General features: G+C 38.1%; 2 protein-coding genes and 1 non-coding gene across 5 annotated transcripts; 1 reads left to right on the top strand and 2 right to left on the bottom strand.

Annotated features, from left to right (window-relative positions):
* Window positions 1-23: 23 nt before the first annotated feature.
* On the bottom strand, window positions 24-2836 carry crygn2 (crystallin, gamma N2). The gene is made up of 5 exons (XM_061965053.2): window positions 2748-2836; window positions 2583-2674; window positions 2369-2525; window positions 2141-2286; window positions 24-201 (listed from the first exon to the last, which is right to left on the bottom strand). Exons 1-5 carry the CDS (start codon window positions 2766-2768, stop codon window positions 66-68), a joined length of 552 nt encoding a protein of 183 aa, XP_061821037.1. The 5' UTR covers window positions 2769-2836; the 3' UTR covers window positions 24-65.
* On the top strand, window positions 2803-14959 carry eci2 (enoyl-CoA delta isomerase 2). 3 transcript variants are annotated; one of them, XM_061965051.2, is made up of 11 exons: window positions 2803-3135; window positions 5547-5602; window positions 5668-5771; window positions 5844-5942; window positions 8133-8327; window positions 8429-8501; window positions 10818-10920; window positions 11043-11163; window positions 13462-13551; window positions 13634-13777; window positions 13855-14959. In XM_061965051.2, exons 2-11 carry the CDS (start codon window positions 5596-5598, stop codon window positions 14008-14010), a joined length of 1092 nt encoding a protein of 363 aa, XP_061821035.1. In that variant the 5' UTR covers window positions 2803-3135; window positions 5547-5595; the 3' UTR covers window positions 14011-14959. The 3 variants fall into 3 exon arrangements, with proteins under 3 accessions (XP_061821035.1, XP_061821034.1, XP_061821036.1); XM_061965050.1 differs by lacking the exon at window positions 2803-3135 and adding an exon at window positions 5034-5179; XM_061965052.1 differs by lacking the exons at window positions 2803-3135; window positions 5844-5942 and adding an exon at window positions 5034-5179.
* Window positions 4576-4657, bottom strand: trnas-uga (transfer RNA serine (anticodon UGA)). Its single transcript has one exon. It is a non-coding gene; the product is annotated as a tRNA-Ser (tRNA).
* Window positions 14960-15016: the final 57 nt, after the last annotated feature.

Raw genomic sequence — 15016 nt, 5'->3', positions numbered from 1 at the left:
GACAGAAAAGCACGCAGGAAGTGTTTGGAATTGAAAAGAAAAAGTTTAATGGTTGTTGTCTGCGTCTAGAAGTAGTTGACCACTCGGCGGATGGACTGGATGTTTGGGTTCTGGGCCTGCCACTCGTTGTGACTGGTGTACTGGCCCCGCTCCACCACGTACATGCGGCCTCGGAAGTTGGGCTCCTCGTACATCACCCAGCTGCACACAGGACGACAATCACGTGACTGTGTGTGTGTGTGTGTGTGTGTGTGTTGTATTTCTACCCTTCTTGAGACATCAACAAGGAAAAGTAGCTTCCATATGAGGAGGTGTGAACAAGTTAGGACATAAATCATGGTCCCAATAACATTGCATTTAATAGAGAATGTCTCATTTGCACCCCTGCTGGTGAAATCTATCAAAATGTGGGTGGTCCCAATAAGGAGGGATTTTTCAAATTGACTGTGTCGCTTTTAAAAGTGCTCCCCCTCTGGTCAACATATGAAATAACAAGTGTGTGTAAAAATTTGAAATGTGCCCCCTTTGGCCAAAATTAATTAAAAATGTATATAGAGACATACTGTAATAACTTAAAAGTAAATAATGAAGATTAAAAACCAATTACAAACCAAAAAAATACTAAAAATAAATTCACTAAAAGCAGTCTTTTTCTCACAATGTGTTGACTTTTTTCTTATAAAATTGGGAACAATTTCTCATATTCTTTCTGTTTCTGTAATATTGCAATATTTTCTCGTAAAATTATCACTTTCTATTGCAACATTTGTCATATAAAATTCTGACTTATCACAATATTGCCAATTTTTTTGTTCTTGTAAAACAGTGACATTTTTTGAGTAAAATTCCGATTATTATTATAATATTGCCAACATTTGAAAGGTTTCTCATAAAACTGACTTTTGTCGAGTCAAATTTCGACTCTTTTCATAAAATTGGCAACATTTTAAGCTTTTCTTATTAAATTGCGACTGTCGTTGAGTAAGTCGAGTCAACTTTATTTATAGAGCACGTTTACGACAACTTTTAAATTGAACCAAAGTGCTTTACAGGTTAAAAAAAAGCAGAGCAACAAAAACAAAAAACAAAGAACATAAACAATGAATGAGCTGAACAAAATAGAGCAAAAGCAATATGGTAAAAGGGGTCGAATAAAAAGTTAAAATTTGCTAAATAAAAATAATAATAAAAGTGCGACAAATTGAAAAAATAAAACTAAAGCGAAGGGGTGGGGGGGGACTCAGCTCAGGCCAAAGGCCAGCGAGAGTAAATATATGTAAGAATATATGTAAAATATATTTATATTATATAAATATATTATATTATTTAATATTACTGTCTTTTGTGAGCGAACTGTGGTGCTGAATTTCCCCCAGGGATCAATAAAGTACTTTCTATTCTATTCTATTCTATAATTCCAACTTTTATCATAACGTTGCACATTTTTCTTGCAAAATTTTGACTTGCGCTGAGTAAAATGTCGACTTTTATTATAACACTGCCAAAATTCCAAGTCTTTCTTGTGAAATTGTGACCTTTTTTCTTGTAAAATTCCAACTCATTTTTTTTGTAACTGAACCTTTTTGTACCGGAATATTTTTGTAACTGAACCTTATTTGTGACTGAATCTTTTTGGTAACTGAACCTTTTTTTTGTAACTAAACTGTTTTTGTAACTGATCATTTTTCTGACTGAATCTTATTTGTGAAGAAACATTTTTGTAAATGAACCTTTTTTAAAAAAAAAAAAAAATACAGACCCTTATTTGTAACTCAGCCTTATTTGTTACTGAACTTTATATGTATTAAAAGTAAAAAAAAAAAAAAAAAAAAGAAATCTCCTAACCCAAAACTTTCCTCTACTCCAAACAACAACAACTTTACTTTGGGGCCGTTTTGGCCCCCAAATGCCAGAAGTTTAAACTAACGCACTTTGTGACAAGTCAGTGACGTGACACAACACAACACAACACATTAAAGACATAGTATGTATATATTATTAATGTTGTAAATACAAATCTTTATATATCTAGAAAGGGCGTTTCTAAAGAGGTAGGCATTTTTCGGATGTCACAAGAAGGTAACAAATGCAAGAGTGTGTGTGAGTGTGTGTGTGTGAGTGTGTGTGTGTGTGTACTCACGCGCCGTCTCCGTACACCTTGACGGAGTTGATGCAGTTCTTGGACAGGCCGCGGCTCTGCAGGAAGGGACAATCGTCACAGATGTCCACGCTCTGGCCGGAGAAGTTGCAGCCCTCAAAGATCTCGATGCGATAATGTTCTCCGTGCTGCAGGAACACAAAAGAACCGCCTGAGAACCCGCCGCACGCGGTTCATGTCGCGTGACCCCGGGGCCGTTTGGGCCGTTACCATGCGGACGGGCTTGCAGGAGCCCATGTGGTCGTTGTGGGAGTTCCACCTCTGGAACTCGGGGTACTCGCCGTGTTCCAGGATGTACTGCTGGCCCTTGAAGTCGGGATGGTCGAAGCAGATCCAGGCGCCGCTCTCCACGCGGATGGAGTTGACCCTGACCCGAGACCGGACATGTCAGCACCAAACCACGCGCTTCTTTCTCAGCCCTCACCTGTTCATGAAGCCACGGTCCTGGAAGTTGTCGCAGTCACCTCTGACCTCCAGCTTCCTGCCCGTGAAGCACTTCCCCTCGAAGAAGGTGATCTGGGAGCGCAGAGTCAGTGATTGTGATGGACTGAAGGAGGGAGGGGGGGGGGAGGGAGTGGGTGGGACTCACCTTTCCGGAATACTGCGACATGTTGTCCACTGGATGTCGTCCAAGCACGAGCGCACGCACAGTAACCGGGAAAAAGTTGGACACCTCAATTTATACGGGAGAGGAGGACAAAAACAACAAAAGCGAGGCCGTGCCGACTCTGCGCTTTCCGCCATCCTGATGCGTCCGCACATTCTCGCCGTGAGCGTGTTTGAATGGAAAGTGCACGTGTCAGGCCTGCGCTCCAAGTGATGTCATCAGCAGGTGGGCGGAGCCTTCCATTCAAAGCCAGTGGATTTTTGACGTAACGCAGTGCATTCTGGGACATGAAGTCGAACGTTTGCTGAAAGAGGAGTGGCAAGAATACGCTTCAGTCCAGCAGGAAGCAAAATGGGCGCAGCAAGTGAGGGTAAGAAGGCTAAAGCGGACCAAAAATGGCCTCTTTTTAGGGTTAATTCAAAGTGAAAAGGTCATTTCCTGATGGGGTTAAAACAAACTTGTGTTGTACTTGTGCAATGACAATAAAGACCTACCTACCTAAAACTAAATAGAAATAATAGTTTGGATTATATAAAACAAAAATACTATTTAGATTTGATAAAACATTGAAATATTTGGATTCTGTGAAACACATTAGAAATATTTGGATTTTGTAAAGCAAAATGAGAATATTTCCACTTTATAAAAACATAATAGAAATGATATTAATTGGATTTTATAAAATGACAAATGTTTGGATTTTACAAAATGGAATTATTTCCATTTTATAAAACACCTTTAAAATAATGAGATTTTATAAAATTATAGAAATATTTGGATTTTATGGAAGGAAAAAAAAAAGGAAATATTTGGATTAAGTGAAATACACAATAGAAATAATATTTTAATTTTATAAAATATATTTTTTGGACTTCTATAAAACAATAGAAATATTTGAATTGTATAAAACAAAATGGAAATATTTGGATATTATAAAAAAATATAGAAATATTAGGCTTTTTATAAAATAAAAATATGGTTTAAACTTCTATAAAACAATAGAAATATAAAAAATCATAGAAATAATATTAGGATTTTATAAAATAGAAATACAGTTTGGACTTCTATAAAACAATATAAATATGTGTTTTTTAAAATTTATAAAACAAACAATAGAAATCATATTTGGATTTAAAAAAAAAACACAAGTATTTAGATTTTAAAAAACAAAATTAAATATTTGTATTTGAAAAATTATGAGAAATATTTGGATTTTTAAAAAATAAAATATAAATATTGTTTGGACTTCTATAAAACACTACAAATAATATTTTGATTTTATAAAACAATAGAAATAATACTTTGAATTTATAAAACAAAATGGAAATATTTGGATACTATAAAAAATCCTAGAGATAATATTAGGATTTTATAAAACAGTATAAATAATGTTTAGACTTCTATAAAACAATAGCAGTGTGTTAGTATTGATAATACACAACATAACTAATTGGGTTTTACAAAACAATAGAAATATTTAGATTTTTTTTATTAACTTATTAATTCCATCCATCTGTTTTCTACCGCTTGTCCCTTTCGGGGTCTACTTGTTAGTTTGAGAAAATATCAATTATTTAAAGGTTAAAAAAACAAATACTGATTAAAAAAATTTTTTTTTAATGAATTTCCACTTTAGGTCAGCTTATTGATTGAATGATTGATTGAGACTTTTATTAGTAGATTGCACAGTTCAGTACATATTCCGTACAATTGACCACTAAATGATAACACCCGAATACGTTTTTCAACTTGTTTAAGTCGGGGTCCTGACTGTCCACGTTATTAAATTCATGGTAAAAAAAAAAATACACGCTGCGAGCAGGGTTCGAACCTGCGCGGGAAGATCCCATTGGATTTCAAGTCCAACGCCTTAACCACTCGGCCATCGCAGCGGTGGGCTGCGGAGTGACGTCTTTGTTAATATCTGTTGACTTGTAAGGATCCCAACGTTTTACTTTAAGAAATTTGACTCACTTAAAAAAAAAAAAAGATACATATTCAGGTGTATTAAGTGAATTACACATCCATCAAGATTTCCTGGCAAAGTTTAGTGAATCGAAATACAGTTTAAAAAAATGCTTGTTTTTACGTGCACAGATGGTGTATTTGTCACAATTCTGGTAAATAATATACTAATAAATATGTTTTAAATAAAAATAAATGTAATTCAAGAAAAAAGCGCACGAATGCAGCTGAGATAGGCTCCAGCACCCCCCGCGACCCCAAAAGGGACAAGCGGTAGGAAATGGGTGGATGGATGGAGTTCCGGGTACTCACATAACCCGGAAGTGCTTCTGTCCGCCAAACAACACTTTCCGGCCGGTCAACCTTCCTCCGTCCTCCTGCTCTGCTGCGTCCTCTCCTTGTGTTTAAATGGCATTATTTTCGCTAAGGTGCTTCACACAAACCAGTCGGTAAGTTTTCATTCGTACGGTTGCTTCCAACATTTTGTATCAATTACTCAGTCGAGACAGACACAGGACGTTGCTAACGTGGTGCGTTCAAGAGACGTAAGGATGTAGGAAATATCCCACTTCGTGCGAAGGTAAACAAAAAACAATCACCTTCTAGCTAAATACGCGCGTTTGTTAGCATTAGCGGTCGGTATGATTATAACCAGTGAGTAATTCTTAACATTATAACAAATAACTTCACAGCAAAATGACCAAACAGCTTAGACTGCACACATGAAAGACTACAAATATGGCCGATAAAAGTTACATAAGTTCAGTTTGGACTTTGCGCATCCGTCAGCCAGTGACCTGCGTGTGTTGTCGTCAGGTGGTTTCGTTTCTCCCGCGTTCCTGCCTTGAAATTCCACAAGTCTTCCATGATGGGTGAGTGGCGGCCTTTAGCTCCTCCCACTTTAGCGGGAGCGCTCATGTTGACGTGTTGCGTTCAGGTGCGACGGTGGAGCAGTTTGAGGAGGCCAAGAACAAAATGTCCACGTTGAAGAACGATCCTGGGAATGAGGTCAAACTAAAGATCTATGCTCTATTCAAGCAGGTGAGGACAACACTAATATATCTATAAATGTATATATACATAAACAAGATGTGTGTGTGTGTCATGTGACAGGCTACACACGGTCCATGTGACAGCCCTAAACCCGGAATGCTGGACTTTGTCAACAAAGTCAAATGGGACACATGGAAATCTCTGGGCACCATAACACAGGTTAACTCTGCTTTTATTTTGTAGCTTCACTTCCTGTCCGTCCAGGGTGCACAGAATCATAAAGATAAATTAAAGCTGCAAGCAGCGATGGACGGGACCGACTTTGAGGGCTCATAAAATCCAAACCGGAGCAGTAATTAAAACTCTTTACTCAACTTTTAATCAGAAGGGTTCAATCTCTCTCCTGTGCTAATTTGAAGCCGACACGACAAACGCGCTCAGAGGAGATAATGTTTGAAAAAAGGTGACTGTTTTTACACAACTTTTGTTTTGAAGGGGGAATTGCAAACTTCCTGTTGATTTTTGCTGGGGGTTGTCAGTGTATGAAATATATGTCTAAGTGAGACCTAGAGGAGATAATGTTTGAAAAAAGGTGACTGTTTTTACACAACTTTTGTTTTGAAGGGGGAATTGCAAACTTCCTGTTGATTTTTGCTGGGGGTTGTCAGTGTATGAAACATAGGTCTAAGTGAGACCTAGAGGAGATAATGTTTGAAAAAAGGTGACTGTTTTTACACAACTTTTGTTTTGAAGGGGGAATTGCAAACTTCCTGTTGATTTTTGCTGGGGGTTGTCAGTGTATGAAATATAGGTCTAAGTGAGACCTAGAGGAGATAATATTTGAAAAAAGGTGACTGTTTTTACACAACTTTTGTTTTGAAGGGGGAATTGCAAACTTTCTGTTGATTTTTGCTGGGGATTGTCAGTGTATGAAATATAGGTCTAAGTGAGACCTAGAGGAGATAATGTTTGAAAAAAGGTGAGTGTTTTTACACAACTTTTGTTTTGAAGGGGGAATTGCAAACTTCCTGTTGATTTTTGCTGGGGGTTGTCAGTGTATGAAATATAGGTCTAAGTGAGACCTAGAGGAGATAATGTTTGAAAAAAGGTGACTATTTTTACACAACTTTTGTTTTGTTTTGAAGGGGGAATTGCAAACTTTCTGTTGATTTTTGCTGGGGGTTGTCAGTGTATGAAATATAGGTCTAAGTGAGACCTAGAGGAGATACTGTTTGAAAAAAGGTGACTGTTTTTACACAACTTTTGTTTTGAAGGGGGAATTGCAAACTTCCTGTTGATTTTTGCTGGGGGTTGTCAGTGTATGAAATATAGGTCTAAGTGAGACCTAGAGGAGATAATGTTTGAAAAAAGGTGACTGTTTTTACACAACTTTTGTTTTGAAGGGGGAATTGCAAACTTCCTGTTGATTTTTGCTGGGGGTTGTCAGTGTATGAAATATAGGTCTAAGTGAGACCTAGAGGAGATAATGTTTGAAAAAAGGTGACTGTTTTTACACAACTTTTGTTTTGAAGGGGGAATTGCAAACTTCCTGTTGATTTTTGCTGGGGGTTGTCAGTGTATGAAATATAGGTCTAAGTGAGACCTACATAGAGGTTTTTGTTTCATGTCTCTACGACATTCCTACTGGGAGTTACAGGCAGTTTTGTCTGTGTTTTCTTCCTAGGGGGCGCTAGAGCGCAATTTTGAATTTTGGGGTTTGGTTTTTCAGTCCTGATGTGTGTGTCCTATTTGGTGAGTTTTGAAGCATGTTAAGGGGGTCAAATTACATACAGCTCAAAGAGGCGGTGGTATAATAATAAAACGCTAGAAATACAATAGGGTCCTCGATCCCAAAGGGACTCGGTCCCTAAAAACATATCTGACTGGCTGAGTTTAGTTTAGGTTATTAAGGATCCCCATTAGTCTACACTGCAGTGGAGATTATTCTTCCTGGGGTCCAGGCAAAAAACATCACACAATCACAAAAGAAAAGATTACAATGCCGTACAACATGATCAAATAATAAAATGTTGTAATACAAAAATAGCAACAACAAAGAACCAAAAAAAGTAATAATTTCGAGTTTACATAATAATGTTCATACCAAAGCTAAAAAGAGCAATATAAAAATATAGATGTATATATTTTTGCAAAAATAAAACAAAGAACCAATGGCCTAAAATATACACATTAGTGTACCAAAGACAAACAATAAGTGATGAAAAAGTACCATCCATCCATTTTCTACTGCTTGTCCCACAATCAATAAGATAGTCAATAAAACCAGTCATGACATTAGGTACAATCTAGAATAATCTCTTTCCGCAATACTTCTCCTCTTAGTCTATTCTTAAAAGCCACCATGCTGATGATTGATACCAATTGACCGTCTACAAATGCGATTGACAGGAAGAGGCCCGGCAGCAGTACTGCAACCTGATTGGCTCCCTGCTGGCAAAAGAAGGCGGTAGCCCCGCCCAGGAAGTGTCGGCTCAGCCGGCCGCCAGCAGCAACACGTACACGACCTTACTGGTCAGCACGCAGGACAACATCACCACCATCCAGCTCAACAGACCCGCCAAGAAAAACGCCATCACCACTGAGGTCTGCCACTATTTAAGTCCAATCAATGATACAAAAAAAATCTGCAAATATGAATACTAAAAGTCAAATTAATAATAATAATAGTTGGTTGTGTGTTTTAGATGTATGAGGAGATCATTGATGCTCTGCAGCAAGCAGCTGAAGACACGTCTGTTGTCCTCACTGTCTTCACTGGTAAATAACACACTCTTTATTGTCCCATAATGTACATATAAATATGTATTTGTACACACTCTTTATTGTCCCATAATATACATACAAATATGTATTTGTACACACTCTTTACTGTCCCATAGCATACATACAAATATGTATTTGTACACACTCTTTATTGTCCCATAATATACATACAAATATGTATTTGTACACACTCTTTATTGTCCCATAACATACATATAAATATGTATTTGTACACACTCATTATTGTCCCATAACATACATACAAATATGTATTTGTACACTCTTTATTGTCCCATAATATACATACAAATATGTATTTGTACACACTCTTTATTGTCCCATAACATACATATAAATATGTATTTGTACACACTCATTATTGTCCCATAACATACATATAAATATGTATTTGTACACATTATTTTTATTGTCCCATAACATACATATAAATATGTATTTGTACCCACTCTTTATTGTCCCATAACAGCAGAAAAATATGTATTCATACACTCTTTACTGTCCCATAACATACACACAAATATGTATTTATACACACTTTTTACTGTCCCATAAAATACATACAAATATGTATTTGTACATACTCTTTACTGTCCCATAACATACATACAAATATGTACTTGTACACACTCTTTATTGTCCCATCACATACATATAAATATGTATTTGTACACACTCCTTATTGTCCCATAACATATATACAAATATGTATTTGTACACACTCTTTATTGTCTCATAACATACATACAAATATATATTTGTACGCACTCTTTATTGTCTCATAACATACATACAAATATATATTTGTACGCACTCTTTATTGTCTCATAACATACATACAAATATGTATTTGTACACTCTTTATTGTCTCATAACATACATAAAAACATGTATTTGTACACACTCTTTATTGTCCCATAATATACATAAAACATGTATTTGTACACACTCTTTATTTCCTTTTTTCTTGTCTTTATTTTACTCTTCAGCAGTAGTGTAATTGTACACACACAGTATTGTATTTGTACACACAGTAGTGTAATTGTACACACGGTAGTGTAATTGTACACACGCAGTAATGTATTTGTACACGCAGTAGTGTATTTGTACACACACACACAGTAGTGTATTTGTACAAATGCAGTAGTGTAATTGTACACACGCAGTTGTGTAATTGTACACACGCAGTAGTGTAATTGTACACACGCAGTAGTGTAATTGTACACACACACACGCAGTAGTGTAATTGTACACACGCAGTAGTGTAATTGTACACACACACACAGTAGTGTAATTGTACACGCACACGCAGTAGTGTAATTGTACACACACACACAGTAGTGTAATTGTACACGCACACACACAGTAGTGTAATTGTACACACACACACACACACAGTAGTGTAATTGTACACGCACACACACAGTAGTGTAATTGTACACACACACACACACACACAGTAGTGTAATTGTACACGCACACACACAGTAGTGTAATTGTACACACACACACACACACACACTGTGGTGTAATTGTACACACACACAGTAGTGTAATTGTACACACACACACACACAGTAGTGTAATTGTACACATACACACACAGTGGTGTAATTGTACACACACACAGTGGTGTAATTGTACACACACAGTAGTGTAATTGTACACACACACACAGTAGTGTAATTGCACACACACACACACACAGTAGTGTAATTGTACACACACAGTAGTGTAATTGTACACACACACACACACACACACAGTAGTGTAATTGTACACACACACACACACAGTAGTGTAATTGTACACACACACACACACACAGTAGTGTAATTGTACACGCACACACACAGTAGTGTAATTGTACACACACACACAGTAGTGTAATTGTACACGCACACACACAGTAGTGTAATTGTACACACACACACACACACACACACTGTGGTGTAATTGTACACACACACAGTAGTGTAATTGTACACACACACACACACAGTAGTGTAATTGTACACACACACACACAGTGGTGTAATTGTACACACACACAGTGGTGTAATTGTACACACACAGTAGTGTAATTGTACACACACACACAGTAGTGTAATTGCACACACACACACACACAGTAGTGTAATTGTACACACACAGTAGTGTAATTGTACACACACACACACACACACACAGTAGTGTAATTGTACACACACACACACACAGTAGTGTAATTGTACACACACACACAGTAGTGTAATTGTACACACACACAGTAGTGTAATTGTATATTTGCAGGTGCTGGTGACTTCTACTGCAGTGGAAACGACCTGAGTAACTTCACCAAGATCCCAGAAGGAGGTGTGGAGCAGATGGCCAAAGCAGGCGGGGAGCTGCTCAGGTGATCCACCATCAATCAATCAATCAATCAATCAATCAATCAATGGATGGACGGATCATTTTGATCACGTGTCTGGTGGGATTAAAGGCTTTGTTTTCCCTCTGCCGCCCCCTTGTGTACAGGAGGTACGTGAAGGCTTACATTGACTTCCCCAAGCCGCTGGTGGCTGTGGTCAACGGTCCAGCTGTGGGAATCTCCGTCACCATTTTGGGGATGTTTGACCTGGTCTACGCCGCAGAGTGTGTAAGTACACACATAAATATTTGTTTACATATTTCATACTTGCCAACCCTCCCGAATTTTCCGGGAGACTCCCGAATTTCAGTGCCTCTCCCGAAAATCTCCCGGGACAACCATTCTCCCGATTTCCAGCCGGACTTAAGCCACGCCCCCTCCAGGTCCGTGAGGACAGCCTGTCGTCACGTCCGCTTGGCCAACCAAAAAGTAACCACAGAACACTATACCGTATAGTGTTCTGTGGTTACTTTTTGGTTGGCCAACGGTTTACGTTGTATTGCACCCTGACTGCAAGTGTGGGAGTCTTTTATATATATATATATATATATATATATATATATATTTTTCAAAACCTTTATTTATAACATTCAACATTTACGTACAATGAAAAAAAAAAATCAAAAATCAAAACAAGTACAGGAACAGTACAAAACAGCACCAGGGGGTTTGTAAACTCAATCAAGCAACTAAAGAAGAATGCAATATATATATATTTATATATATATATGTAACAAAGTGTAAAGTCATAGGCTCACACAAGTTCCGTAAATAATCCAAATTTGGAGCACAGCATCATCGTTTTCACAGCTTTTTGGTTAGAGGTAGAGAGTGTTTTAACGTAGAGTTCTAAATCTTTTTTAAAGGCACCAAAAACAGGTCGGGTATTGAGAAACTTGTATTTATGAATGTAAAACTTAGCCAATAGTATAATGAGGTTGCTAAGGTAAAATTCATTTTCAAATTGTTTTCATATAGTGTAAATCCAAATATCACATCTTTAAAACAAAGCACACATTTGTCATGGGCAAGTGTGGGAGTCGGTTCTGAAGTATGAAGTAAAGAGACGTAACTTCATCACCTCGCCTGGTTATTGACTCCAACCCAGAATATTACACTGCCCATACCTATGCTCCTTCAAAGGCTGTGCTACTGGCTGCAAAGCATTGCACTTTCAAATACAACAATGAGTAGAGGAGTGTTATGTGTGTACCGTATTTTCCGCACCATTAGCCGCACCTAAAAACCACAAATTTACTCAAAAGCTGACAGTGCGGCTTTTAACCCGGTGCGCTTTATATATGGATTAATATTAAGATTCATTTTCATAAAGTTTCGATCTCGCAACTTAGGTAAACAGCCGCCATCTTTTTTCCCGGTAGAACAGGAAGCGCTTCTTCTTCTACGCAAGCAACCGCCAAGGTAAGCACCCGCCCCCATAGAACAGGAAGCGCTTCTTCTTCTACTGTAAGCAACCACCCGCCCCCGGAAGAAGAAGAAAAAACGCGCGGATATCACCGTACGTTTCATTTCCTGTTTACATCTGTAAAGACCACAAAATGGCTCCTACTAAGCGACAAGGATCCGGTTCATGAAAAGACGCAATCTCTCCATCCGCACACGGATTACTACCGTATTTCACAGCAACTGATATTCCTGTGAACCGCACTGTGGAACGGGAGCACGTACGGTGAATATTCGCACCACAGGGAATGAGAAGTCATCCTTCACTGTGGTTCTAGCTTGCCATGCTAACTTCCACCCATGGTGATATTCAAAAGGAAGACCTTGCCAAAAGAGACCTTTCCAGCCGGCGTCATCATAAAAGCTAACTCGAAGGGATGGATGAAGAAAAGATGAGCGAGTGGTTAAGGTAAGTTTAAGTTTACGCGAAGAGGCCGGGTGGCTTTTTTCACGCAGCTCTGTCCATGTTGATATACGTATGTTTGTGATTGCACATTTGCGTACATTTTGGGAGTGAACAGAGTTGTTAGAACGCTGGTTTTTAATATATTATTAAAGTTTGACTGACCTATCTGACTGTTTTTTTGACATTCCTTTAGCGCAGTTAGATGCGGCTTACAACATGGGGCGGCTTATTGGTGGACAAAGTTTTGAAATATGCCGTTCATTGAAGGCGCGGCTTTTAACCCAGGGCGCCTTATGGTGCGGAAAATACGGTATATGTGTAAATAAATGAACACTGAAATTCAAGTATTTATTTTATTTATATATATATATATATATATATATATATATATATATATATATATATATATATATATATATATATATATATATAATAAAATACACATATATATATAGCTAGAATTCAATGAAAGTCAAGTATTTATTTTATTTTATAAGAAATACTTGAATTTCAGTGAATTCTAGCTATAAATATACTCCTCCCCCTTAACCCCGCCCACCTCAAACCCCCCAAAATCTCCCGAATTTGGAGGTCTCAAGGTTGGCAAGTATGACATATTTCCTGTTGTTGAGGTTACAGTGTAATATTCTATCCAGGCGACCTTCCACACTCCCTTTAGCCAACTTGGTCAGAGTCCAGAAGGCTGCTCATCATACACGTACCCTCGCATCATGGGGGCCAGCAAGGTATGTGCACACACACACACATACATACACACACACACACACACACACCCACACACATGTTGATGATGTAAAGTGTGTGTAGGCGTGCGAGATGCTGCTGTTCAACAAGAAGCTAACGGCGGTGCAAGCGTGTGAGCTGGGTCTGGTCACAGAGGTGTTTCCTGACAGCAGCTTCCAGTCAGAAGTGTGGAGGCGACTGAGGAGCTATGCTAAGCTGCCTCCAAACGTAAACACCATCAGCAGGCGTTTGCTTAGCGTGACATCCTCTCAAACATCTAACTGTGCCCCCCCTCCCCCCTTCAGTCTCTGGCGCTGTCCAAACAGCTGATTCGCTCGGTGGACAAGGACCGCCTCCACGCCGTGAACGACGCCGAGGTGGAGCGTCTGATGGAGCGCTGGATGTCGGACGAGTGCTTCAACGCCGTCATGAGTTTCTTTCAGGCCAAAGCCAAGCTGTGATCACATGACTTGGACATTGTGTCCTTTTCACTAACATGAAGGATCAAGTGCCTCTCCTCACGCATCAATGAACTCTTTTTGTCTAATTGATTGAGACTTTTATTAGTAGGTTGCACAGTGAAGTACATCATACTTGCCAACCCTCCCGAATTTTCCGGGAGACTCCCGAAATTCAGCGCCTCTCCCGAAAACCTCCCGGGACAAATATTCTCCCGAAAATCTCCCGATTTTCAGCCGGAGCTGGAAGCCACGCCCCCTCCAGTTCCATGCGGACCTGAGTGAGGACAGCCTTTTTTCCCGACGGGAGGACAACAGGGTGACAAGAACTAAATCACCCAGACTACAGATCAATTGTATTATTATGTTTATCTTACCTAAAAATAAATATATTTATTAATTAAAAAAAACAAAAAACAAAATAAATTTTTATTATATTTTGCTAAAAACATCCAAATTAATTGTATTTTTATTTGTATTTTTTCTGACTCCTTATTACATCCAGCCATATAATTATACATTAAAATAAACATATTTGAAATAATTAATTTTAAATTATCATAATAATTAATTTAAAATGAGCATATTTAATTATTATAATTGCTTGTTTATCAACAACTTTAGCATTTTATTCATTACATTTTGAAGCTCTCAGAAGCCAAGTTATGTTATATTCCTTAAGATTTATTTATGCAAGTTTGAAGTATCAATTATCTAAACACAGTTTTGTTTGCATATTTTCAGGATGAAGATATATATATGTATATATAAATATACACAGTATATAGCTGTCAATATACTCCTCCCCTCTTAACCACGCCCCCACCCCCCCACCTCCCGGAATCAGAGGTCTCAAGGTTGGCAAGTATGAAGTACATATTCCGTAATAAATGTCTTCTAGTGAGAAACAACAAACTACTTGTTGCTTTTGTTGAATAAAAAATTCACCATCCGTGCGAGCAGCAATCTTCAAGCTTGCTGTAGCCGTCTCCTAGCAACGAGCCATCCA

Source organism: Nerophis lumbriciformis, linkage group LG07 (genome assembly GCF_033978685.3).
Source record: "Nerophis lumbriciformis linkage group LG07, RoL_Nlum_v2.1, whole genome shotgun sequence".
Lineage (NCBI taxonomy): Eukaryota > Metazoa > Chordata > Actinopteri > Syngnathiformes > Syngnathidae > Nerophis > Nerophis lumbriciformis.
This window is presented reverse-complemented; position numbering and strand designations above follow the sequence as displayed.